Source organism: Chiloscyllium punctatum, chromosome 34 (assembly GCF_047496795.1).
Source record: "Chiloscyllium punctatum isolate Juve2018m chromosome 34, sChiPun1.3, whole genome shotgun sequence".
Classification (NCBI taxonomy): domain Eukaryota; kingdom Metazoa; phylum Chordata; class Chondrichthyes; order Orectolobiformes; family Hemiscylliidae; genus Chiloscyllium; species Chiloscyllium punctatum.
This window is the reverse complement of record NC_092772.1, coordinates 53,203,610-53,229,691: the sequence shown is the minus strand read 5'-3', so window position 1 is coordinate 53,229,691 and position 26,082 is coordinate 53,203,610. Positions and strand designations below refer to the sequence as shown.

Genomic DNA, 26,082 nt, shown 5'->3' with positions numbered 1-26,082 from the left:
ATCAAGGTCTGAGGGTCACTCACTCACTCAGTGAGGGGATCAAGGTGTGAGGGTCACTCACTCAGTGATGGGATCAAGGTGTGAGGGTCACTCACTCAGTGAGGGAATCGAGGTGTGAGGGCCAGTCACTCAGTGAGGGGATCAAGGTGTGAGGGTCACTCACTCAGTGAAGGGATTAAGGTTTGAAGATTACTCAGTGAGGGGATCGAGATGTGTGGGTCAGTTACTCAATGAGAGGATCGAGGTGTGAGGGTCACTCACTCAGAAAGGAGATCAAATTGTGTGGGTCAGTTGCTCAGTGAGGGGATCAAGGTGTGAGGATCACTCAGTGAGGGGATCGAGATGTGAGGGCCAGTCACTCAGGGGACCGAGGTATGAGGGTCACTCACTCAGTGAGGAGATTGAGATGTGAGGGTTACTCACTCAGTGAGGGGATCGAGTGTGAGGGTCAGTCCCTCAGTCAGGGGATTGGGGTGAGAGGGTCTCTCACTCATGAGGGGATCAAGGTGTGAAGGTCAGTCACTCATTCAGTGTGGGGATCGAGGTGCGAGAGCCAGTCGTTCAGTCAGGGGATTGAGGTGTGAGGGTTACTTGCTCACTCAGTGAGGGGATCGAGGTGTGAGGGTCAGTCACTCAGTGAGGGGATCGAGATGTGAGGATTACTCAGTGAGGCGATCGAGGTGAGAGGGTCTCTCACTCAGTGAGGGGATTGAGGTGTGAGGCTCAGTCACTCAGTGAGGGGATCAAGGTGTGAGGATCACTCATTCAGTGAGAGGATCGAGGTGTGAGGGTTACTCAGTGAGGAGATCGAGACGTGTGGGTCAGTTACTCAAGGAGGGGATCAAGGTCTGAGGGTCACTCACTCATTCAGTTAGGGAATTGAGATGTGAGGGTCACTCGCTCACTCAGTGAGGGGATGGAGATGTGAGGGCCAGTCACTCAGTGATGGGATCAAGGTCCGAGGGTCACTCGCTCACTCAGTGAGGGGATCAAGGTGTGAGGATGACTCACTCAGTGAGGGGATCGAGGTGTGAGGGTCAGTTGCTCCATGAGGGGATCGAGGTGTGAGGGTCACTCAGTGAGGGGATCGAGATGTGAGGGCCAGTCACTCAGTGAGGGGATCAAGGTGGGAGGATCACTCACTCAGTGAGGGGATCGAGGTGTGAGGGTCACTCAGTGAGGAGATTGAGATGTGTGGGTCAGTTACTCAATGAGAGGATTGAGGTGTGAGGATGACTCACTCAGTGAGGGGATCGAGGTGTGAGGGTCACTCACTCAGTGAGAGGATCGAGGTGTGAGGATCACTCAGTGAGGAGATTGAGATGTGTGGGTCAGTTACTCAATGAGAGGATTGAGGTGTGAGGGTCACTCACTCAGTGAGGGGATCGACGTGTGAGGGTCACTCAGTCAGTGAGGAGATTGAGATGAGGGTCACTCACTCAGTGAGGGGATCAAGGTGTGAGGGTCACTCAGTCAGTGAGGAGATTGAGGTGTGAGTTTCAATCTTATAAATCCCCTGACTGAGCAAGCTTTTAAAATTTTAAAATCAGATTGAGGTGTGAGTTTTACTCAGTGAGTGGATTGAGATGTGAGGGTTACTCACTCAGTGAGGCACTCGAGGTGTGAGGGTCAGTCCCTCAGTCAGAGGACTGAGGTGAGAGGGTCTCTCACTCAGTGAGGGGATTGAGGTGTGAGGGCCAGTCACTCAGTCAGGGGATTGAGGTGTGAGGGTTACTCACTCAGTGAGGGGATCGCGATGTGAGGGTCACTCACTCAGAGAGGAGATCGAGATGTGTGGGTCAGTTGCTCAGTGAGGGGATCGAGGTGTGAGGATCACTCAGTGAGGGGATCGAGATGTGAGGGCCAGTTACTCAGGGGACCGAGGTGTGAGGGTCACTCACTCAGTGAGGAGATTGAGATGTGAAGGTCACTTACTCAGTGAGGGGATCGAGGTGTGAGGGTCACTCAGTGAGGAGATTGAGGTGTGAGGGTCACTCACTCAGTGAGTAGATCGAAATGTGAGCGTTATTCAGTGAGGGGATTGAGATGTGAGGGTTACTAACTCAGTGTGGCACTCGAGGTGTGAGGGTCAGTCCGTCAGTCAGAGGATTGAGGTGAGAGGGTCTCTCACTCAGTGAGGGGAACAAGGTGTGAGGGCTAGTCACTCACTCAGTGAGGGGATTGAGGTGTGAGGGCCAGTCAGTCAGGGGATTGAGGTGTGAGGGTTACTCACTCAGTGATGGGATCGAGAAGTGAGGGTCACTCATGTGAGGGGGTGGAGGTATGATAGCTAGGAGTGGTGGGCTTGCGAGGGGAATGAGGGGCGAGGGTCGCTCACTCAGTTGGTGAGTGTGTGAGGGGCTCATGATGTGAGGGTCAGTCAGTCTTCAGTGTTATCGTCATGTTGCCTGGAGACAGTGGATTCTGTACTTAGAGATTATAAACAATTAATCATGTTCTGCTGTTTGTGTAATGTCCTCAACAAATCCTGCTGAGCTCACCAGTCATTTTTGTTTCTCCTGTCAAAAAGTGTGGTGCTGGATGAGTACAGCCAGTTAGGCAGCATCCAAGGAGCAGGAGAGTCAACGTTTCGGTCATAAGCCCTTCAACAGTTTCTACTGTTGAGGCCGATTTCACTGAAGAAACTGGATTCTCTTAACAGACTCTCCTCTCTTTAGATCATTTAGCTGTTTGACCTAGAGCTGAGCTCATGCCCCAATTCTAAGATTGCTCGTTTCCAATTTTACATTGATGCCTCTCTCACACTAAACACTTCATGCAAGCCCTGGGTTCAATTGTTCTGGCTGTATCCATCAACTCTGATTTCTCCCTCCCACACTTGCGAACTATTCCCAGCCTTGTACATGTGCACTGTCTCCCTCATCTCTAATCCACCGAATCTAACATCTACAGCAAGCTCCAGAGGTAATCTTTTCCAGCCTTACCTCCTTTCCTATCCAATGATGTTGAAGTGTTGCACATCTCCTCTGGTTGTATCCTAACATTAGTGACTGAGCCTTCCAATCTGTTCTGAAACAGGTGGCAATGCAGAGGAACCATCAGATGTCTACTCTGTCTCAGCTTCCAAAGCTTCAGAGTGCAAAAATAAATCTGCGGCAATATGGTGTAATCAGCCTATTAGCAGATTTTCTCATTCTTTGAGGTATACAAAATACCCATGAGTTATATAAATATCAAAAAAACTTCACTGGTTTACAACTTTCCTCTCATGTTGAAAAACAACTAGAAGTGGTGAAAAGTTTTTCATTTGTTCCAGCTGACTAAATAATATTAAGATATCCTTGGTAATGATATGGTGCTTCAGATTCTACTGTGTCTCACAATCTTGGTACAAGCTTAATGCAAGCAATAAATGACAGTGAAAAACATGAGTGTATTTAATCATTTTAGTTCACAGTTTATAAGTTTCTTTGTGTTGGTTATTCTGCTCATTTCAGTTACAGAGAATGAAATGCCATACCCTACATTTTCTGAAAGCCTGCTATGAAGAAAAGATAATGGTGTTAGCCCATTCACATAGATATACAACATTTCAATTAATGTACAGGTGAAGGAAGAAACTAAAAGACAGCAAATATACTAATGGATCAGGAATAAAAGACTGTCATTGAGGAATCACGGGGGAGGAACAGGTTAATGCAAGTGGATCTCGGTTTAATTTGGATGTACAACCATATTTGAAGCAGAAGAAAAGGTTACAGCAACATACAGCCAAGCTTATCATTGAACTGTACATTGTTCATTCCAACAAAAGTCTGCTTTGCTGGGATCATGCAATCCAACAGACTAGTCTGAAGTTACCGTTTTAATGTCTTTGTTCGCATCACCTTATTTACACAATGAGGAAATTCCAATTAGAGGATTACTCTCAAAAATATCTTATACAGAAAAACTATCTCTGCTTTTTCTCTCCTTATTTCTAATCCATAAGGACAACTTCACCTGGACCAAGCTGATAATCTGTTCGTATCCCTCACCTCACCATATTTATTTTGTTCATGGACCCACCTCTTTCTGTCTGAATTTTAATCTCACAAAGCTGCTGACCATCACCTTCCCTTCCTGGCTCCTATGCTGACTAATATTATTGAGGGTTCTAAATCCTCAGGTTTGTTTCCCTCCCCTTCAGATCTGTCATTACCGCTGTCTTCATCTAAAAGAGAATTAACCACCCCTTCATTCTAACAAATTATCATGCCACCTCCAGCTTTTCTGTTCCTGTCAAAATCCTTGAAGCTAAGAAGCCAATGCATTGACAATTTATCCAATTGGATTTATCCTGTTTTTGTGAAAAAGACACAGTTGGGCAATTTTCCAAAGTGTAAGTTGATGGTGGTGTTATCACTGAACTGGATGTCAGATTTCAAAATGTTGAGGCTATAGCTATCAGGGAAGAATGGACAGGCTGGGATTCCTCCCTCTGAAACAGAGAAGGCAGAGGGGTGAGCTGAGATAGAGGTCCAGAAAATTCCACCAGAATTTGACATGGTAGATACGAAGAAAAATTACTTTGTGCAGCTACCAAAGTTGAAGGCAATCAATATTTGATAGTTATCAATAAATCCAATCAGGAATCTACCTTTATCTGACTACTTTTCCCACAGAATGGTGAGAATGTGGAACTCAGTAGCTCAGAGTGGTAATGGTGAAGAAAGATGCATTAAAGGGGAAGCTGGATAAGCACAGGAGTGTGAACGGACTAAAAGGTTATTCTGGCAGGCTGGGATGAACAAAGGTGGAATGAAGCACATGTTTAAACACCAGTGTCAATCAGATGTTTCTATGCTGTATATTTGTTTATGATTGCATTACTCTGTACTTTTCAAATATCTGTCTATGGTTCTGACCATATTTTCCAATATGTACAAAGTGAGCACACATCTAGTTTGGTCTATTTTTTGACCTTTGCCTGTATTTGTAATGGCAAACATGGACCTCTTGTCAATCCCAGTGTATTCCGACAGCTTTTCAAACTAAGAGAGAAAGGAGAAAGAGAAAGGTTTTCAACAGTAATTCTATAAACCAGTAAGATGTTAACATAATCTGGATCATCGATCTGACAATTATTATCATTCCAGTTATCATTTATCTCTTTGCTGTCCACAATTGGTTGCTGTGTTTTCTGTATTTAAATATTGGCTGAAGGCTTTTGCCTGTCAGATGCTTTGGCACATCCTGAGATTGTGAAAAGCATTTTATAAAAAGCCGTTCAAATATGTGACAGTTATGTATTTGAACAGAAACACTCTTAAATGAATCACTTGATAAATTGATTTTTCATTGTTGATAGAGGAGGGAACACCGGCCACTGCTCCAGGCTCTTTACAAATAGTGTCAGTGAGAGGCAGGCAGAGTCTCAATTAAACATCTCATTTCACAGTCTGCACCTCTGCCATTGTTGCACTCCCTCAGGATTGTAATTTCTGAATTACTACATGATAGTGACAGCAGGAACAGGAGGATAGGACAATGACTGTATGGCTGAGGAGCTGGTGCAGGAAGCAGGGAGTGAAATGTTTGGATCATTGGATCTCTTCTGGGGCAGAAGTGGCTTTTACAAGAAGGACAGGTTGCACTTGAACTGCACAGGGACCAATATCCCAGCAGGGAGATTTGCTTGTGCTGCTAGGGAGGGGGATCCAAAGCAGCAGTGAGAAAAGAGAGAATATTGAGGCTGGTGCAGTAGTTAAGGGGAGCATGGTAAATAGACAAGGTGGGCAAGAGCATGGGAGAAAATAAGGTAAAATTGATGGATTAAACAACATTTATTTCCATGCTAGCGGCCTGACAGGTAAGGCAGAAGTTCAGAGTGTGTTGCTGGAAGCGGGATAAATGTGGATTTCAACAGCTTCCTCATTTCCCATCCCCCCACATTATCCCAGTCCCAAGCCTCCAACTTGGCACCACCCGCCTGACCTGTCCATCACCTTTCCCATCTCTCCACTTCACTCCCTCTCTGACCTATCACCTGCTCCCTCACCTTCATCTACCTATCACTTTCCTACCTATCACTTCCCCCCAACCTCACCCCCTCCCATTTATCTCTCAGCTTCTCCCCACCCCCGGCCCACAAGCCTCATTCCTGATGAAGGGCTTATACCTGAAACATCGATTCTCCTGCTCCTCAGATGCTGCCTGACCTGCTGTGCTTTTTCAGCAACACACTCTCGACTCATTGATCTCTAGCATCTGCAGTCCCCACTTTCAACTACATAAGGCAGAAGAACACAGGGAATTGGTGCAAATTTAGGACTGGGATATCATATCTACTCCAGACCATGTCTGAGGGAGGGATAGAACTGGCAGCTCAATGTTGTGAGGTATACATGTTGTGAGGAGGATTGAAAGGGAGGCAAGAGAGGAGGGGGTGTGTGTTTTTCATTAGAACATACAATACAGCGCAGTCCAGGCACTTCGGCCCTTGATGTTGCGCTGCTCTGTGAAACCAGTCTGAATCGCATCTATCCTACACTATTGCATTATCATCCTTATGTCTGACTATTTAAAAGACCTTAAAGTTGGTAAGTCTACTATTGTTGCAGGCAGGGTGTTCCATGCCCTTACTAATGTCTGAGAAAAAAAAACTACCTCTGACATCTGTCCTATATCTATCAATTTAAGGTTATGTCCCCTTGTGCTAGCCATCACCATCTCAGGAAAAAGGTCTCACTGTCTACCCTATATAATCCTCTGATCATCTTATATGTCTCTACTAAGTCACCTCTCAATGTTTATCTAACGAAAACAGCCTCAAGTCCTCAGCCTTTCCTCATAAGACCTTCCCTTCATACCAGGCAACATTCTGGTAAATCTCCTCTGAACACTTTCCAATGCTTCCACATCCTTCCTATAATGTGGCGACCAGAACTGTACTCAATACTTCAAGTGCGGCCGCACCAGAGTTTTGTACAGCTACAGCATGTCCTCATGGCTCCGAAACTCAAGTCCTCCACTAATAAAAGCTAACACACCGTATGCCTTCTTAACAACCCTCTCACCCTGGGTGGCAACTTTCATGGATCTATGCACCTGGACACTAAGATCTCTCTGCTTATCTACAATATCATGAATCTTAGCATTAGCCCAGTGCTCTGCATTCCTGTTACTCTTTCCAAAGTGAATCATCTCACATGTTTCTGCATTAAACCCCACTTGCTACCTCGCAGCCCAGCTATGCAGTTTATCTATGTCCCTCTATAAGCTGTGACTTCTTCAGCACTATCCACAACTCCACCGACCTTGGTGTCATCCACAAATTTACTAACCCATCCATTTATAAAAATGACAAACAGTAGTGGCCCCAAAATAGATCCCTGTGGTACACCACTAGTAAATAAAGTCCATGAAGAACATTTCCCATCTGTCTTCTTTCAGCTAGCTAATTTCTGATCCAAACTGCTAAATCACCCTTGAACCCATACCTCCATATTTTCTGCAATAGCCTACCATGAGGAACCTTATCAAACATCTTCCTGAAATCCATATACACCACATCAACTGCTTTATCCTCATCCACCTGTTTAGTCAGCTTCTCAAAGAACTCAATAAGGTTTGTGAGGCACGACCTACCTGTGTTGACTATCCCAAATCAAATTATTCCCTTCTAGATGATTATAAATCCTATCTCTTGTAATCCTTTCCAGCACTTTACCCACAACTGAAGTAAGGCTCACTGGTCTATAATTACCAGTCGAATTGTGGTCCTTGTCATCGTATTGCTACTAGGGACAGCTGGTCGTGGTGTTTAGTAGCTAGTTGGTGTTCGTAGATGCGGATTGCTAGCTGTCTGCCTGTTTGTTCCATATAGTGGTTCATGCAGTCCCTGCATGGAATCCTGTAAACCATGTCTGTCTTGCACATGATGGGTATTGGGTCTTTTGTTCTGGTGACTTATCTGAGTATGGCTGTTAGTTAATGGTCTGTCATGAATCCCAGTGATCAGAGAGGTCTGGCTGTTAGCTCTAAGACATTTTTTTAAAAGGTAGTGTGGTTAGTCTGTTGGGTCATGGCATGTCCTCGTCCCATTGTTTGTTTGCCAGGCATCTGCGGATGAAGTTGCCGGGATATCTGTTCTTGGCAAAGACTTTGTGGAGATGTTCTTCTTCCACTCTTCACAGGTTGGGAGTGCTGCCATATGAAGTAGCCCTTTTGACCAGGATCCTGTTGCAGCTTCTCTTTTATGTGTTTGGATTTGTAATTCAGGATCTGGCAGTGTAGGTGGCTTTTCTCTCCACCTTTGTTGTGCATTCACCTGTTCTGTGTTCTTTCTAATATCACATTCAGGAATGAAAGTTAGTTGTTTGTTTCCTCTCTCTTGTAAATTTGATCCCTGTGAGGATAGTGTTGATAAGACTCAATACCCGTCATGTGCAGGACAAACGTAGTTTACAAGATTCATGCAAGGACTGCACGAACAAACAGGCAGACAACTAGCAATTTGCATCCAACTAGCCACTAAACACCATGACCAGCTGTCCCAAATCACCTGGAAAGGGGATGAACATACCCACAACTACATCACTGAAGCTTGTCTATGTCGATAGATGAGATACTAAGTGAATATTTTTGCCTCAGAATTTACTAAGGAGAAGGACATAGGAGCTAGAGAAATTGGGAAAATAAATAGTGATGTCTTGAAAGAGTCCACATTACAGAAGAGGAGGTGTTGTATGTCTTAAAGCACATAAAGGTAGATAATCTCCTGGACCTGATCAGATGTCTCCCAGAATGTTCTGGGGAGCTAGGGAAGTGATTGCTGGGTCCCTTGCAGAGAAATTTGAATCATCGACAGCCACGGATGAGAAGCTGGAAGACTGCAGGGTGGCTAATGTTGAGTCATTATTTAATAAAGACTGCAAGGAAAAGCCTGGGAACTATAGACAGGTGAACCTGACGTCTGTGGTGGGTAAATTGTTGGAGGGAATTCTGAGAGATAGGATTTGCATGCTTTCGGAAAGGCATAGACTGATCAGGGAGAGTCAGCGCCAGAGACTTTTTTGAAGAGGTCACCAAGGAGATAGATGAGAGCAGAGCAGTAGACGTTGTCAACATGGACTTTAGTTAGACCTTCAACTAGGTCCCGCAAGGTAGACTGGTTAATAAGGTTAGTTCATATGCAATCTAGGGAGAGCTAGCCAATTGGATAGAAAATTGGCTTGACAGTAGAAGACAGAGGGCGGTGGAAAAGGGTTGTCATTCAGACTGGAGGTCTGTGACCATTGATTAGATTAGATTACTTTACAGTGTGGAAACAGGCCCTTCGGCCTAACAAGTCCACACTGACCCGCTGAAGCACAACCCACCCATAACCCTACATTTACCCCTTACCTAACACTACGGACAATTTAGCATGGCCAATTCACCTGACCTGCACATCTTTGGACTGTGGGAGGAAACTGGAGCACCCAGAGGAAACCCATGCAGACACGGGGAGAATGTGCAAACTCCACACAGTCAGTCGCCTGAGGCACGAATTGAACCTGGGTCTCTGGCGCTGTGAGGCAGCAGTACTAACCACTGTGCCACCGTGCCGCCCACATGATGTCCCGCAAGATATGGTGTTGGGTCCACTGTCATTTATATCAACGATTTAGATGAGAATATAGGAGGCATGATTAGCAAATTTGTGGATGACACCAAAATTGATATCGTGGACTGTGAAGCATGTTATCTAGGAGCGCAACAAGATCTTGATTAAATGGGGCTATGGGCCAAGAAGGGGCAGATGGAGTTTAATTTAGATAAATGTGAGGTGCTGTATTTTGGTAAAGCAAACCAGGGTAGGACTTACACAGTTAATGGAATGGCCTGGAGGAGGGTTGTTGAACAGAGGGACCTAGGGGTGCAGGTGCATAGTTCCTTGAAAGTGAAGTCACAGGTAGACAGGATAGTGGAGAAGGCATTTGGTACGTTTGCTTTTGTTGGTCAGTGCATTGAGTATAGGAGTTGGGAGGTTATGTTGTGGCTGAACAGGACATTGATGAGGCAATTTTTAGAACATTGCCTACAATTCTGGTATCCCTGCTCTAGGAAGAATGTTAAACTAGAAAGGGTTCAGAAAATGCTTACAAGGCTATTTTGGGGAATGCAGGGTTTGAGTTGTAAGGAAAGGCTAGAGAGGCTAGGACTATTTTCCCTGGAGTTTTGGAAGCTAGGGGTGACCTTAATACTGCTCATAAAATCATGAGGGGCGTAGAAAAGGTCTTTTTCCCAGGACAGAGGAATCCAAAATAAGAGGGCATAGATTTAAGGTGAGAGGTGAAAGATCTAAAAGGGACTGGAGGGGCAGAAGGTGGTGCGTGTATGGAAGTGAGCTGCCAGAGGAAGAGGTAGAGGATATTACAATTACAACATTTACGAGACACTTGGATCGATGCAAAGGTAGGGGATATCAGCCAAACACATGGGATGAGTTCAGTTTTTGATACCTGATCCACATAGACTGGTTGACCCAAGGATCTGTTTCCCTGCTGTATGACTCGATGATTCGAAGAAATCAATTCACCATCACCTCGGCAACAGATGGCTGGTAATAAATATAGATCCTCCCAGAGATGGCTACACCCTGAACGAAGTTGCAAAATTTATATCAATACACATGATGCTACAAACTAAAACAGTCCTATTACCTTCTCCTGTAGCAGCTTGTAGTCATATATGTAACCATAATATTTCTCTGGTATCCCTAATTTGTCAAAGTTGGTCCCAATCACAATCCTGTAAATATCTGAAAAAGAGATATTCAGGAACAATATTAATGTTAAATAGCATACTGAATGGCAATATAGGCTTCATATCAGAAAGCAAAGCAGACTTACATTTCTGTGCCACAACAGTTTGGAGCTTATGAAACACTTTCATCTCATCCTGAGGAATATTGCTCACAGTGTTCATATCAAAAAGGAAAGCGACTCCATGGATTACATTTTCTGGATTGATTGGATACTGATCGTCGAAACTGGGATTAAATTCCTGCAACTAAATCAAAACAAACTAGAGTCATAGTGTCTTACAGCACGGAAACTGGCCCTTTGTCCCAAACTGGTCCATGCCGACCAAAATGTCCATCCTTGCTCACTCCATTTCCCTGCACTTGGCCCATATCCTTCTAAACCTTTCCTATCTATATATTTGTTCAAATGCCTTTGAAATGTTATTAATGTACCCACCTAAACTGCTTCCGTTGGCAATTCATTCCATATGCGTACCATTCTTGGTGTAATAAACTTGCCCATCAGTTCCCTTTTATTCTTTCCCCTCTAACCTTAAACCTCGGAGGGTCAGTACGGACTTGTTGAGCCTGTTTCCACACGGTAGGGGTTCTATGATGCCCTCAAGTCCTGATTTCCCAACCCTAGGAAAAAGATTGAGTGCATTCACCCAATCCAAACCTCTCATGATCACATACACTTCTATTAGATCACCTCTCAGTCTCCTGAGCTCAAAAGAAAGAAGTCCTAGCTTGTCCAACCTCTCCTAATAACTCAATCACTTGAGTACTGGCAACATCCTTGTAAATTTATTCTACACTCATTCCAGTTTAATAACATCCTTCCTGTAGCAAGGTGACCAAAACTGAACATAATACTCCAAGTGCGGCCTCACCAACATCCTGTATAAATGCAACGTAACTTCCCAACTTCTGTACTCAATGCCCTGACTGATGAAGGACAGTGTGCCAAAAGCCTTATTCACTGCCCTGTCTACCTGGGACTCCACTTTCAGAGAACCGTGCACCTGAACTCCAAGGTCCCTTTGTTCCACTATACTCCTTAAGGCCCTACCATTCACCATGAAACTCATACCTTGATTTGACTTTCCAAACTCCACTTATTTATATTAAACTCCATTTGCCATTTCTCTGCCCACTTCCCCAATGGATCGAGATCCTGCTGCAATTTCTGATAACGTTGTCTTCGTTATCTACTATTTTAGTATCATCTCCAAATTTACTAATATGCCTTGTGCATTCTCATTCAAATCATTGATGTCAATAACATTCAGCAATGGGTCCAGCACTGACCCGAGGCACTCCATTAGTCACAGGCCTCCAGTCCGACAAGTATCCTTCCACTATTACCCTCTGCTTCCTACAATCAAGCCAACTGTGTATCCAATTTGCCAGCTACCCCTGAATTGGCAGGTCTGATGTGGTGGGCATCACAGAGACATGGCTGCAAGGGGATCAGGACTGGGAGCTGAATATTCAAGGCTATGCATCCTATCGAAAACCCAGGCAGGTGGGCAGAGGGGTTGGGGTTATCTTATTAGGAAGAAATGAAATGAAATCAATTGTAAGAAACAAAGTAGGGTCAGATGGTGTAGAATTCAGGAACCACAAGATTTTAAAAAACCCATAGTTGGAGTTATGTACAGGCCTTCAAACAGTAGTCAGGAGCTGGGTTGCAAGACATACCAGGAGATAGAAAAGATGTGTAGGAGAGGCAAAGTTACAGTGATCACGGGGGATTTCAATATGCAGGTGGACTGGGAAAATCAGGTTGGTAGCGGATTGCAACAAAGGAATTTGTGGAATATCTATGACATGGTGTTTTGGAGCAGCTTGTGGTGCTGCCCATTAGGGATCAGGCAATACTGGATTTAGTGTTGTGCAATGAGGCAGATTGATAAAGGAGCTTAAGGTGAAGGAACCCTGAGGAGGCAGTGATTATAATACCATTGAATTACCTCTGCAATTGAAATGGATAAGATAGAATCAGAGGGAACGGTTATACAGCTGAATAAAGACAACTATAGAGGCATGAGGGAGAAGCTGGGTAGAATTGACTGGGAGAGGAATGTCGTAGGAAAGAGAATAGAACAGCAATAGCAGGAGTTTCTGGGAGAAATGCAGGAGACAGAGCAGGGATTCATCCCGAGGAAAACAAAGCATGGTACTAGGAGGATGAGGCAACCATGGCTGACCAGGGAAGTCAGGGATAGCACAAAACAGAAGAGAAAGCATATAATGCGGGGAAGGGCAGTGGGAAACCAGAGGATTGGGAAGCTTACAAAGACCAACAAAAAAAGAAATGAGGGAGAAGATTAAATACGAGGGTAAATTCGCCATAGACTGTTGAGTTTCTTCAGATATATAAAGGGGAAAAGAGAGGCAAAAGTGGGCATTAGGCAGCTGGAAAATGGCACTGGAGAGATAGTAGTGGGGAACAAGGAAATAGCTGAGGAACTGAATATATTTCATGTCAATCTTCCTGGTGGAAGACACGAGTAATATCTCAAAAATTCAAAAGAGTGAGGGGGTGGGGCAGAGCTGAGTATGGTGGCCATCACCAAGGAGACAGTACTAGATAAACTGAATGGCCTGAAGTGGATAAGTCACCTGGACCAGATGGACTACACCCCAGAGTTCCAAGGGAGATAACTGAAGAGATAGTGGAGGTGTTAGCAGTGATCTTTCAGGAATTATTAAAATCAGCAAGGGTCCCAGAGGACTGGAAAATTGCTAACATGACATCCCTGTTTAAAAAGGGAGTAAGGCAAAAGACAGAAAATCACAGACCGATTAGCCTAACCTTAGTTGTGGGTAAGATCCTGGAATCCATTGTGAAGGATGAGATTTCTGAATGCTTGGAAGTGTATGGTAAAATAGGCAAAGTCAGTATGGTTACATCAAGGGGAGGTCATGCCTGCCAAATCTGCTAAAGTTCTTTGCGGAAGTAACGAGCAGGTTAGACCAAGGAGAGCCAATGGACTTCAAGAAGGCCTTTGACAAGGTACCACACAGGAGGCTGCTGGGTAAGATAAAGGCCCATGGTGTCAGAGACAAGGTGCTAGCATGGTTAGAAGCTTGGCTGTCTGGCAGAAAGTAGAGAGTAGGGATAAAAGGGTCCTTCTCAGGATGGCAGCCGGTGACAAGTGGTGTTCCGCAAGGCTCAGTGTTGGGACCACAACTTTTCACTTTACACATTAACAATCTAGATGAAGGAATTGAGGGCATTCTGACTAAGTTTGCAGATAATAGGAAGTTAGGTAGAGGGACAGGTAGCATTGAGGAGGCAGGGAGGCTGCAGAAGGATTTGGACAGGTCAGGAGAGTGGGCAAGAAGTTGCAGATGGAGTACAAGGGGGGAAAGTGTGAGGTCATGTACATTGATCAGAAGAACAGAGGCATGGACTCTTTTGTAAATGGGGAGAAAATTCAGAGTCTGAAGTGCAAAGAGACTTGGGAGTTCTAGTCCAGGATTCTTTCAAGGTAAACTAGTAGGTTGAGTCAGTAGCTAGGAAGGCACATGGAATAATGGCAGTTATTTTGAGAGGACTTGAATATAAAAGCAGAGATATACTTCTGAGGAACTGTAAGGCTCTGGTCAGGCCACATTTGGAGTATTGTGCACAGTTTTGGGCCCCATATCATTAGGAAGGATGTCCTAGCCATGGAGCATGTTCAGAGGAGGTTCACGAGAGTAGTCCCAGGAATGAACAGCTTAACATATGAGGAATGTTTGAGGAGTCTGGATCTATACTCGATGGAGTTGAGAAGAATGAGGGAGAATCTAATTGAAACTTATTGAATACTGCATGGCCTGGACAGAGTGGATGTTGGGAAGATGTTTCCTTTGGTGGGAGAGACTAGGACCTGAGGGCACAGCCCCTTTAGAACAGAGATAATGAGAAACTTCTTCAGGCAGAGAGTGGGGAATCTATGGAATTCACTGCCATAGAAGGTCATTGAGTATATTAAGACTGAGACAGATAAGTTCTTGAGTATCAAGGGGATCAAGGGTTACCAGGAGAAAGCAGGAGAATGGGGTGGAGAGACTTATCAGCCAGTTTTAATGCTCTGCTGTGCAAACTCCTTTCACAGACAGTTACCTCCCAGAGAGCTCTTAAGCTAGCAGTCTCTGTGGCAGTTTTCTTTTAACTATTCAAAAACGTCTAGTTTTATACCCCAAAACATTGGATTGTTTCATTTGTTTTAATATTATCAAAATACTAAATTCAAACTTGATTGGATTTTGTTATCTTGGGGCATAATTTAAACTGAGTGGCCAAATTTGAATTTTGTTTGTCTCAACCCAGCTACTGCTAGCCATCTCCACCAAGTGTTACATTGTTGCCTTGTTCAGAACATTTTTGTGCTATGTCCGACAGGCCTTGGTAGCTTTTCAACTCTCTTCAAGGTACGAGACCTCTGCACCTTCATAACAACAGGGATCTGGTTAGAAATCCCACCTCAGGCAACTGTCTGTGTGGAGTTTGCAAATTCTCCCTGTGTTATGCAGGTTAGATGAATACAAACACAAACATACACTCTCTCAGACACGCACACAGACACACCCTCCTTCACACATGCTTACATACACACACCCTCTCACACACACACATTCTCTCTCTCCCTCTCCCTCTCCCTCACACACCCATAGTCTTTCCCTCTCCCTCAGATACAAAAACACACACACTCTCTCTCCCTCTCCCTCACTCTCACACACACTCTATCCCTTTCCCTCACACAAACACACACTCACCCTTGCTCTTCCTCACACACACACTAATACAATCTCTCCCTCTCCATCACACAGACATCCACACTCTCTCTCATTCTCCCTCACACACACACTCTCACCTTCTCCCTCGCTCACACACACAAACACACACTTATGCACTCTCTCGCCCTCACACACTCACGCACTGTCTCTCCCTCTCCCTCACACACACTCTCCCTCACCCTCACATACACATATGCACTCTCTCCCTCTCTCTCACACACACACTGTCTTCCTCTCCTTCACACACACAGACACTCTCTCTCTTTCCCTCATTCACACACATGCACTCTCCCTCCCTATCCAACACACACACACGCACTCTCTCCCTCTCCCTCACATACACACATGCATTCTCTCTCTCTCCCTCATTCACACACATGCACTCTCTCCCTCTCCAAAACACGCACACTCTCTCCCTCTCCCTCACTCACAATCACACGTTCTCCCTCTCCCTCTCACACACATACAAGCACTCTCTTCATCTCCCTCACACATGCATACAAACACATACTCTCTCTCCGTCTCCCTCTCCCTTATACACATACACGCATTCTGTCTCCCTCTCCCTTACACAGACATACACCCACATTCTCTCTCCTTCTACCTCACACACACATGCACTGTCTCACCCTCTCCCCCCTCCCACACACACACACACATGCTCCCCCCCTCCCTCACTCACACACATCCGCACTCTCTCTCCCTTTCTCTCATACACACTCCCTCTCCCTCACACACATATACGCATTCTGTCTCCCTCTCCCTTACAGAACACTCGCCCTCACACATGCTTACATACACACACACACTCGCACTGTCTCCCTCACAGACACATACCCACCAACACGCTCCCCCTTAAACATGCTTACACACACCCTCTCACACACACAGACTCTCTTCCTCTCCCACTCTCACACACACACTCTCTCTCTCTCCCTCGCAGACACATACCCACCCATACTCTCCCTCACTCATGCTTACACGCACACATGCACTCTCTCTCCCACTCCCACAGACACACACATACTCTCTCTATCCCCCTCCCTCACGCACATGCTCATCCACGCTCTGTCCCTCACACATGCTCACATATACACACCATCTCACACACACATGCACTCTCTCTCCCTCTCCCTCACACACACAGACACACACGCACTCTCTTCACAGACACATACCCACCCACACTCTCTCACTCACTCATGCTTACATATACACTCCCTCTTCCTCTCGCTCTCACACGCATACTCACTCTCTCTCCCTCATACATGCATACGCGCTGTCTCTCCCTCTCCATCACACATACGCATTTTCTCGCCTTCCTCACACACATACATGCACTCTCTCCCTCTCTCTCTCACACACACACCCTCACTCTCCCTCACACACACACACTTATGCACTCTCTCTCCTTCTCACACACATGCACTCTCTTGCCCTCCCTCTCACACACTGTCTCCTTCTCTCTCACATACGAACTCTCTCTCCCTCTCACACACATCTCCTTCACACATACATACACGCACACAGTCTCGCTGTCCCCCCCTCTCTCATACACACACACACATACAGGCTCTCTCATACACACACTCTCTCACATTCATATACTCCCTCACACTCACACATACTCACTCAGACACTCACACATACCCTCTCTCATACACACACACTCACACATTCATGTACTCCCTCACGCTCACATTCTCTCTCAGACACACACACTCTCTCTCTCTCTCTCTCACACACACACACACACACACACTCACACACACACATATGCAGGCACTTACCCACCCAAACTCTCTCCTCACACATTCCTTCATACATACACCCTCACACAAATACACTCTCTCCCTCTCCCTCACACACACACATTCACTCTCCCACACGCACACACATATATGCGTTCTCTCTCCCTCTCCCTCACAAACATGCACTTTCTCTTGTTCTCCCTCTCTCCCCCTCTCTCTCTCACTGTCCCTCACACACAAACATACATGCACCCTCTCTCCCTCTCCATAATATACACGCACGCACTCTCTTTCACTCTCCCTCACGCACACATACACACACACACTCTCTCCCACTCACATACTCACTCTCTCCCTCATACACACACACTCACTTTCTCCCTCCCCCCACACACACAGACATACACTCTGTCTCCCTCTCCCTCACACACATATGCACTCTCTCTCCCTCTCCCTGACACACTGAGACACACACGCACTCTCTCTACCTCTCCCTCACACACATTCTCTCCCTCTCCCTTGCACACACATACACGCGCGCACACTCTCTCCCTCTCACTGACATACACACACACTCTCTCACTCTCCCTCACGCACACACATTCTCTCTCCTACAGACACACACACACATGCACGCACAGACTCTCACAGGTGTATACCTTCTCACACTCTCAAGTGCGCATACACACACACGACCACACACACACACCCTTCTCAAGCACATGCATACCCACCCACATACACATAAACAGACTAATACACATGCAGGCACATACCCTCCCATACCCTCTCCTCACACATGCTTCCATACACACACCTTCATGCACACACACACAGGCACACACACATATGCACTCTCGCCCTCTCTCTCCCACACACACGCACTCTCTTCCTCTCCCACACACACACACACACACACACACACACACTCTCGCTCACACTCTCACTCTCTCTCCCTCTGCCTCACACATACACACATTCTCTCTCGCTCTCCCTCACGGACACACACAGGTGCGCGCGCGCTCTCTCTCTCTCCCTCACAAACATGCGCATACTCTCTCTCTCCTCCCTCACACACACGCATGCACTCTCTCTCCCTCACACACACACACTTTCTCCCTCCCCCCCACACACACACATGCAATAGACAATAGACAATAGACAATAGATGCAGGAGTAGGCCATTCTGCCCTTCGAGCCTGCACCGCCATTCAATATGATCATGGCTGATCATTCCTAATTAGTATCCTGTTCCAGCCTTATCTCCATACCCCTTGACTCCACTATCTTTAAGAGCTCTATCCAATTCTTTCTTAAAAGAATCCAGAGACTGGGCCTCCACTGCCCTCTGGGGCAGAGCATTCCACACAGCCACCACTCTCTGTGTGAAGTAGTTTCTCCTCATCTCTGTCCTAAATGGTCTACCCCGTATTTTTAAGTTGTGTCCTCTGGTTCGGCACTCCCCCATCAACGGAAATATGTTCCCTCCTGCCAGAGTGTCCAGTCCTTTCATAAGCCTATACGTTTCAATCAGATCCCCTCTCAGTCTTCTAAACTTAAGGGTATACAAGCCCAGTCGCTTCAGTCTTTCCGTGTAAGGCAATCCTGCCATTCCAGGAATTGACCTCGTGAACCTACGCTGCACTCCCTCAATAGCCAGAATGTCTTTCCTCAAATTTGGAGACCAGAACTGTACACAGTACTCCAGGTGTGGTCTCACCAGGGCCCTGTACAGCTGCAGAAGCACCTCTTTGCTTCTATACTCAATCCCTCTTGTTATGAAGGCCAGCATGCTATTAGCCTTCTTCACGACCTGCTGTACCTGCATGCTTGCCTTCATTGACTGGTGGACAAGAACACCCAGATCTCTCTGAACAGCCCCTTTACCTAATTTGATACCATTGAGGTAGTAATCTGCCTTCCTGTTCTTGCCACCAAAGTGGATAACCAGACATTTATCCACATTAAACTGCATCTGCCATGCATCTGCCCACTCACCTAACTTGTCCAGGTCACCCTGTAATCCCCTAACATCCTCATCACATTTCACCCTACCACCTAGCTTTGTGTCATCAGCAAATTTGCTAATGTTATTGCTGATACCATCTTCTATATCATTTACATATATTGTAAAAAGCTGCGGTCCCAGCACGGATCCCTGCGGTACCCCACTGGTCACTGCCTGCCATTTCGAAATGGAGCCGTTAATCACTACCCTTTGTTTCCTATTAGCCAACCAATTCTCTATCCAATCTAGTACTTTGCCCCCAATCCCGTGCGCCCTAATTTTACTCACTAACCTCTTGTGTGGGACTTTATCAAAAGCTTTCTGAAAGTCCAGGTACACTACATCCACTGGATCTCCCTCGTCCATCTTCCGAGTTACATCCTCAAAAAATTCAAGAAGATTAGTCAAGCATGATTTCCCCTTCATAAATCCATGCTGACTCTGTCCTATCCTGTTACTATTATCCAGATGTGCCTTAATTTCATCCTTTATAATAGACTCCAGCATCTTTCCCACCACTGAGGTCAGACTAACTGGTCTATAATTTCCTGCTTTCTCCCGCCCACCCTTCTTAAAAAGTGGCACAACATTAGCCGCCCTCCAATCCTCAGGAACCAACCCCGATTCTATTGAACTCTGGAAAATAATCACCAGCGCATCCACGATTTCCCGAGCCACCTCCTTCAGTACCCTGGGATGCAGGCCATCAGGTCCCGGAGACTTATCAACCTTCAGACCTAACAGTCTCTCCAACACCAAATCCTGGCAAATAGAAATTCCCTTAAGTTCAGGTCCTTCAGCCACTGTTACCTCAGGGAGATTGCTTGTGTCTTCCCCAGTGAACACAGATCTGAAGTACCCATTTAATTCCTCTGCCATTTCTTCGTTCCCAGTAATATATTCCCCTGCTTCTGTCTTCAAGGGCCCAATTTTTGTCCTAACCATTTTTTTGCCTTGGACATACCTAAAAAAGCTTTTACTATCCTCCTTTATATTCTTGGCCAGTTTACCTTCGTACCTCATTTTTTCTCTGCGTATTTCCTTCTTACTAATCCTCTGTTGTTCTTTAAAAGCTTCCCAGTCCTCCGTTTTCCCGCTTATCTTCGCTAAGTTATACTTTTTCTCTTTTAACCTTATATGTTTCTTTACTTCCCTTGTCAGCCACGGCCGCCCATGTCTCCTCCTGGGATCTTTCTTCCTTTTAGGAATGAACTGATCCTGCATCTTCTGCATTATACACAGAAATATCTGCCATTGTTCCTCCACGGTCTTCCCTGTTAAGGTATTAAACCATTGAACTTTGGCCAGTTGCTCCCTCATAGCTCCATATTTCCCTTTATTCAACTGAAATATTGTCACTTCAGATTGTACCCACTCCCTCTCAAATTGCAGATTGAAGCTTATTGTATTATGGTCACTACTTCCCAATGGCTCCTTCACTTCGAGGTCACTGACCAATTCTGGTTCGTTACACAATACCAGATCCAGAATCGCCTTATCCCTGGTCGGCTCCAGCACCAGCTGCACTAAAAATCCATCTCTGAGGCACTCCACAAAGTCTCTTTCTTGAGACCCGACACCATCCTGATTCTCCCAGTCTACCTGCATGTTAAAATCCCCCATAACAACTGTAGTAACATCTTTGCGACAAGCCAATTTCAGCTCCTGATTCAACTTACCTCCAACATCCAGACTACTGTTTGGGGGCCTGTAGATGACTCCCATGAGGGTCTTTTTACCCTTAGTGTTTCGAAGCTCTATCCACACTGACTCTACATCCCCTGACTCTAGGTCCGCCCGCGCAAGGGACTGAATATCCTCCCTTACCAACAAGGCCACCCCACCCCCTCTGCCCGTCAGTCTATCCTTACGATAACACATGTAGCCTTGAATATTCATTTCCCAGGCCCTGTCCCCATGAAGCCACGTCTCAGTTATCCCCACAATATCGTATCTGCCAATTTCCAAAAGAGCCTCAAGCTCATCCACCTTGTGTCTAATGCTTCGTGCATTCATATATAGAATTTTTAATTTGTTACTGCTCTCACCCTTCCCCTCAACCCTTATTTCACTCAACTTTACAGCATGATGCCTTTTCCAGTTTTCTGCCTCCTTGATACAGTTGTCTTTCTTGACTTCTCTTGTTCTAACTACCCCTTCAATTTCCTTTTTAAACATCCAGCTTGTCCCCTCCCCCCTGCTACTTAGTTTAAATGTAGCGGTGTTGCAGCAGAAAACCTGCCTGCCAGAATGCCGATCCCTGTTCTATTAAGGTGCAAGCCATCTCTCTTGTAGAATTTATGGTTACCATAAAATATACCCCAGTGATCCAAGAACTTGAAACCTTGCTTCCTGCACCAGTTCCCCAACCACACGTTCAAGTCCATTATCTCCCGGTTTCTGGCCACACTAGCCCGAGGAACTGGAAGCAAACTGGAGATAACCACCTTGGACGTCCTGCTTTTTAGCCTTCTTCCTAGTTCTGCGAAGTCTCGCTGTAGTATGTTCCTCCTCTTCTTCTGTCTCTTCTTCGCACTCTGTCTCCTTCTCCCTCACACACATATGCACTCTCTCTCCCTCTCCCTGACACACTGAGACATACATGCACTCTCCCTACCTCTCCCTCACACATTCTCTCCTTCTCCCTTATACATACATACACGCACACACACACTCTCCCTCGCACACACACTCTCCCTCACACACACATACACACACTCTCTCTCCGTCTCCTGCACACACACACACTCTCTCTCACTCTCCCTCACGAACACATATACGCACACATGTTCTCTCTCCTACAGACACACACACACACATGCATGCACAGACTCTCACAGGTGTATACTCTCTCACACTCTCTCAAGTGCGCACGCACACACACACACTCCCTCCCTCTTAAGCACATGCATGCACACCCACATACACACAAACAGACAGAGAGACACACATGCAGGCACATACTCTCCCACACTCTCTCCTTATACATGCCTCCATACACACACCCTCACGCACACACATACACACGCACTCTCGCTCACACTCTCACTCTCTCTCCCTCTCCCTCACACACACATACTCTCTCTCTCCTCACACACATGCACTCTCTCTCCCTCCCTCACACACCCTGTTTCCCTCTCCCTCTCCCTCACACACATACATACACGCACACTCTAGATCTACCCCTCTCTCTCATACAAACACACTCTCAGACACAGGGTCTCTCATACACACTCTCTCGCATTCATATACTTACACATATGCGCTCAGACACTCACACATATCCTCTCTCATACACATTCACACTCTCTTTCTCACACACAAACACACTCTCTCTCTCACTCACACACACACACACACACACACACACCGGATCCTCTCTCATATACACACACTTTCAAAGGGGTATACTCTCTCACACTCTCTCTCAAGTACACACACACACATGCAGGCTCATACCCACCCAAACTCTCTCCTCCCACATGCCTACATACATACACCCTCACACACACTCTCCCTCACACACACACTCTCGCTCTCCCACACACACACACACTCTATCTCCCTCTCCCTCACAAACACGCACTTTCTCTTGTTCTCCCTCTCCCCCCCCCCACTGTCCCTCACACACAAACATACATGCACCCTCTCTCCCTCTCCCTAACATACACACACGCACTCTCCTTCACTCTCCCTCACACACACTGTCTCTCCCAGTCACACACACGCATGCACACACAGACTCTCACAGGTGTATACTCTCTCCCACACTCTCTCAAGTGCACGTGCACACACACACACTCCTTTCTCAAGCACATGCTTGCACACCCACATACACTCAAACAGACAGATACACATGGAGGCACATGCCCTCCCACACTCTCTCCTCACACATGCCTCCATACACACGCCTTCACACGCACACACATACACGCACTCTCACCCTCTTCCTCACACACACGCGCGCACTCTCTACCTTTCCCTCACACACACACACACGCACTCTTGCTCACACTCTCACTCTGTCTCTCTCTTTCCCTCACATACACACACACACACACATGCATTCTCTCTTGCTCTCCCTCAAGGACACACACGTGCGCACGCACTCTCTCCCTCACAAACATGCACATACTGTCTCTCCTCCCTCATACACACATGCATGCGCTCTCTCTCCCTCACACACACATATACATTCTCTCCCTCTCCCTCACACACACATACTCACTCTCTCCCCCACACACACACTCACTTTCTCCCTCCCCCCCCATACACATGCACTCTGTCTCCTCTCTCTCACACACATATGCACTCTCTTTCCCTCTCCCTGACACACACACTCTCTCCCTCTCCCTGACACAGAGACACACACGCACTCTCTCCATCACACATGCATTCTCTCCCTCTCCCTTACACACTCTCCCTCACAGACACACACACACACACACACACTCTCTCCGTCTCCCACACACAAACACACACTCTCTCCCTCTCCCTGACATACACACATGCAGTCTCTCTCACGCACACATACACATTCTCTCTCCTACACACACGTACACACAGACTCTCATAGGTGTATACTCTCTCACACACTCTCTCAAGTGGTGTTACACATACATACACTCTCTCTCCCTCACACACATGCATTCTGTCTCCTTCTCCCTTACACACACATGCACACACAAGAACTCTCTCCCTTACACATGCTCACATACACACACCCTCTCTCACACACGCACTCTCTCCCTCTCCCTCAAACACACACACACACGCACACATGCGCGCGCGCAAACTCTCTCCCCCTCACACACAGACACAAACACACACACATTCTCTCCCTCACACACGCACTCTCTTTCTTTCTCCCTCACACATACACACTCTCTCTCCCTCACACACACGTGCGCGCACACACACTCTCTCTGTCCCTCACACATACAGACACATATGCATGCACTCTATCTCCTTCTCCCTCTCACTCTCTCTCACACATACACATGCTCTCCCTGCGCCTCACATACACACACGCACACTCTCTCCCTCTCCCTCACACACCCACGCACTCTCTCTCGCTGTCCCTCACACATACGCACACACTCTCCTTTTCCCTCGCACATGTACATGCATGCACACACACACTTACGCACTCTCTCCCTCTACCTCACACACTTTCTATCTCTCTCCCTCACACACACATACACATACACGTGCACTCTCTCCCATTCCCTCACACACCCACACACTCTGTCCCCCTCTCCCTTGTGTACACACATGCACTCTGTCTCCCTCTCCCTCACATACACATACGCACTCTCTCTCCCCCTCCCTCAAACACACTCTCTCCCTCTCCCTCACAAACACACACACGCGCATATATACACGCACACTCTCTCCTCCCTCGCATGCGTGCACACACTCACACTTATGCACTCTCTCTCCCTCTCCCTGACACACTGACATACATATGCACTCTCTCTCCCTCTCCCTCTCACACATGCACATGCACCCTCTCTCCCTCTCACAGTTTCTCTTCCTCTTCCTTTCTCACACACACAAAATAACTCTCTCCCACTACCTCTCACACACACACATACACTTTCACTCCCTCTCATTCACAGACATACGTCTCTCCCACTCCCTCACACACACACACACACATTCTTTCTCCCTCTCCCTCACCCTCTCTCTCATACACACAAATACACACACTTATGCACTTTGTCTCCCTCTCCTTCTCACACACACACACACTCTCTCTCCCTCTAACATACACATGCGCACTCTCTCCCTCTCTTCCTCACACACATACGCACTCTCTCCCTCACCCTCACATGCACAGGAGTTGAGTACAGGAGTTGGGAGGTCATGTTGCGACTGTACAGGACATTGGTTAGGCCACTGTTGGAATATTGCATGCAATTCTGGTCTCCTTCCTATCAGAAATATGTTGTGAAACTTGAAAGGGTTCAGAAAAGACTTACAAGGATGTTGCCAGGGTTGGAAGATTTGAGCTATAGGGAGAGGCTGAACAGGCTAGGGCTGTTTTCCCTGGAGCGTCAGAGGCTGAGGGGTGACCTTATAGAGGTTTACAAAATTATGAGGGGCATGGATAGGGTAAATTGGCAAAGTCTTTTCCCTGGGGTCGGGGAGTCCAGAACTAGAGGGGCATAGGTTTAGGGTGAGAGGGGAAAGATATAAAAGAGACCTAAGGGGCAACTTTTTCACACAGAGGGTGGTATGTGTATGGAATGAGCTGCCAGAGGATGTGGTGGAGGCTGGTAAAATTGCAACATTTAAAAGACATTTGGATGCGTATATGAATAGGAAGGGTTTGGAGGGATATGGGCCAGGTGCTGGCAGGTGGGACTAGATTGGGTTGGGATACTTGGGTTGGCATGGACGGGTTGGGCCGAAGGGTCTGTTTCCGTGCTGTACATCTCTATGACTCTCCCTTACACGCGCACACACACTTGTGCACTTTGTCTTCCTCTCCTCACATATACACACACTCTCTCTCCCTCACACACACAAACTTTTGCTCTCCCTCACACACACGAGCACACACGCAGACATGCACTCTCCCTTGCTCTTCCTCTCACACACTCTCTCTCTCTCTCTCTCTCTCACACACACACACTTTCACATTCATATACTTCCTCACACACACACACTCACAGAGACCCTCTCTCATACATATACACACACTCTCACACACATATACTCTCTCACACTCTCTCTCAAGCACATGCATGTGCACGCACACCCACATATACACACACACAGACAGACACACA

The 26,082-nt window shown here is 46.5% G+C and overlaps 1 protein-coding gene across 4 annotated transcripts in view; it reads right to left on the bottom strand.

Moving 5' to 3' along the window:
• Nucleotides 1–3,374: 3,374 nt before the first annotated feature.
• LOC140458853 (uncharacterized) overlaps nt 3,375–26,082 on the bottom strand; it is a 38,278-nt gene continuing 15,570 nt past the window's right edge. For 3 of the 4 annotated variants that reach the window (XM_072553541.1, XM_072553543.1, XM_072553540.1), the window contains 4 exons: nt 19,937–20,047; nt 10,839–10,998; nt 10,650–10,747; nt 3,375–4,994 (listed from right to left, as the gene is read on the bottom strand). In XM_072553541.1, the coding sequence (XP_072409642.1) occupies nt 4,830–4,994; nt 10,650–10,747; nt 10,839–10,998; nt 19,937–20,047 (534 nt within the window). In that variant the 3' untranslated portion in view covers nt 3,375–4,829. The remainder of the gene's footprint in view (nt 4,995–10,649; nt 10,748–10,838; nt 10,999–19,936; nt 20,048–26,082) is intronic. The other variant, XM_072553542.1, reaches the window with a different exon arrangement.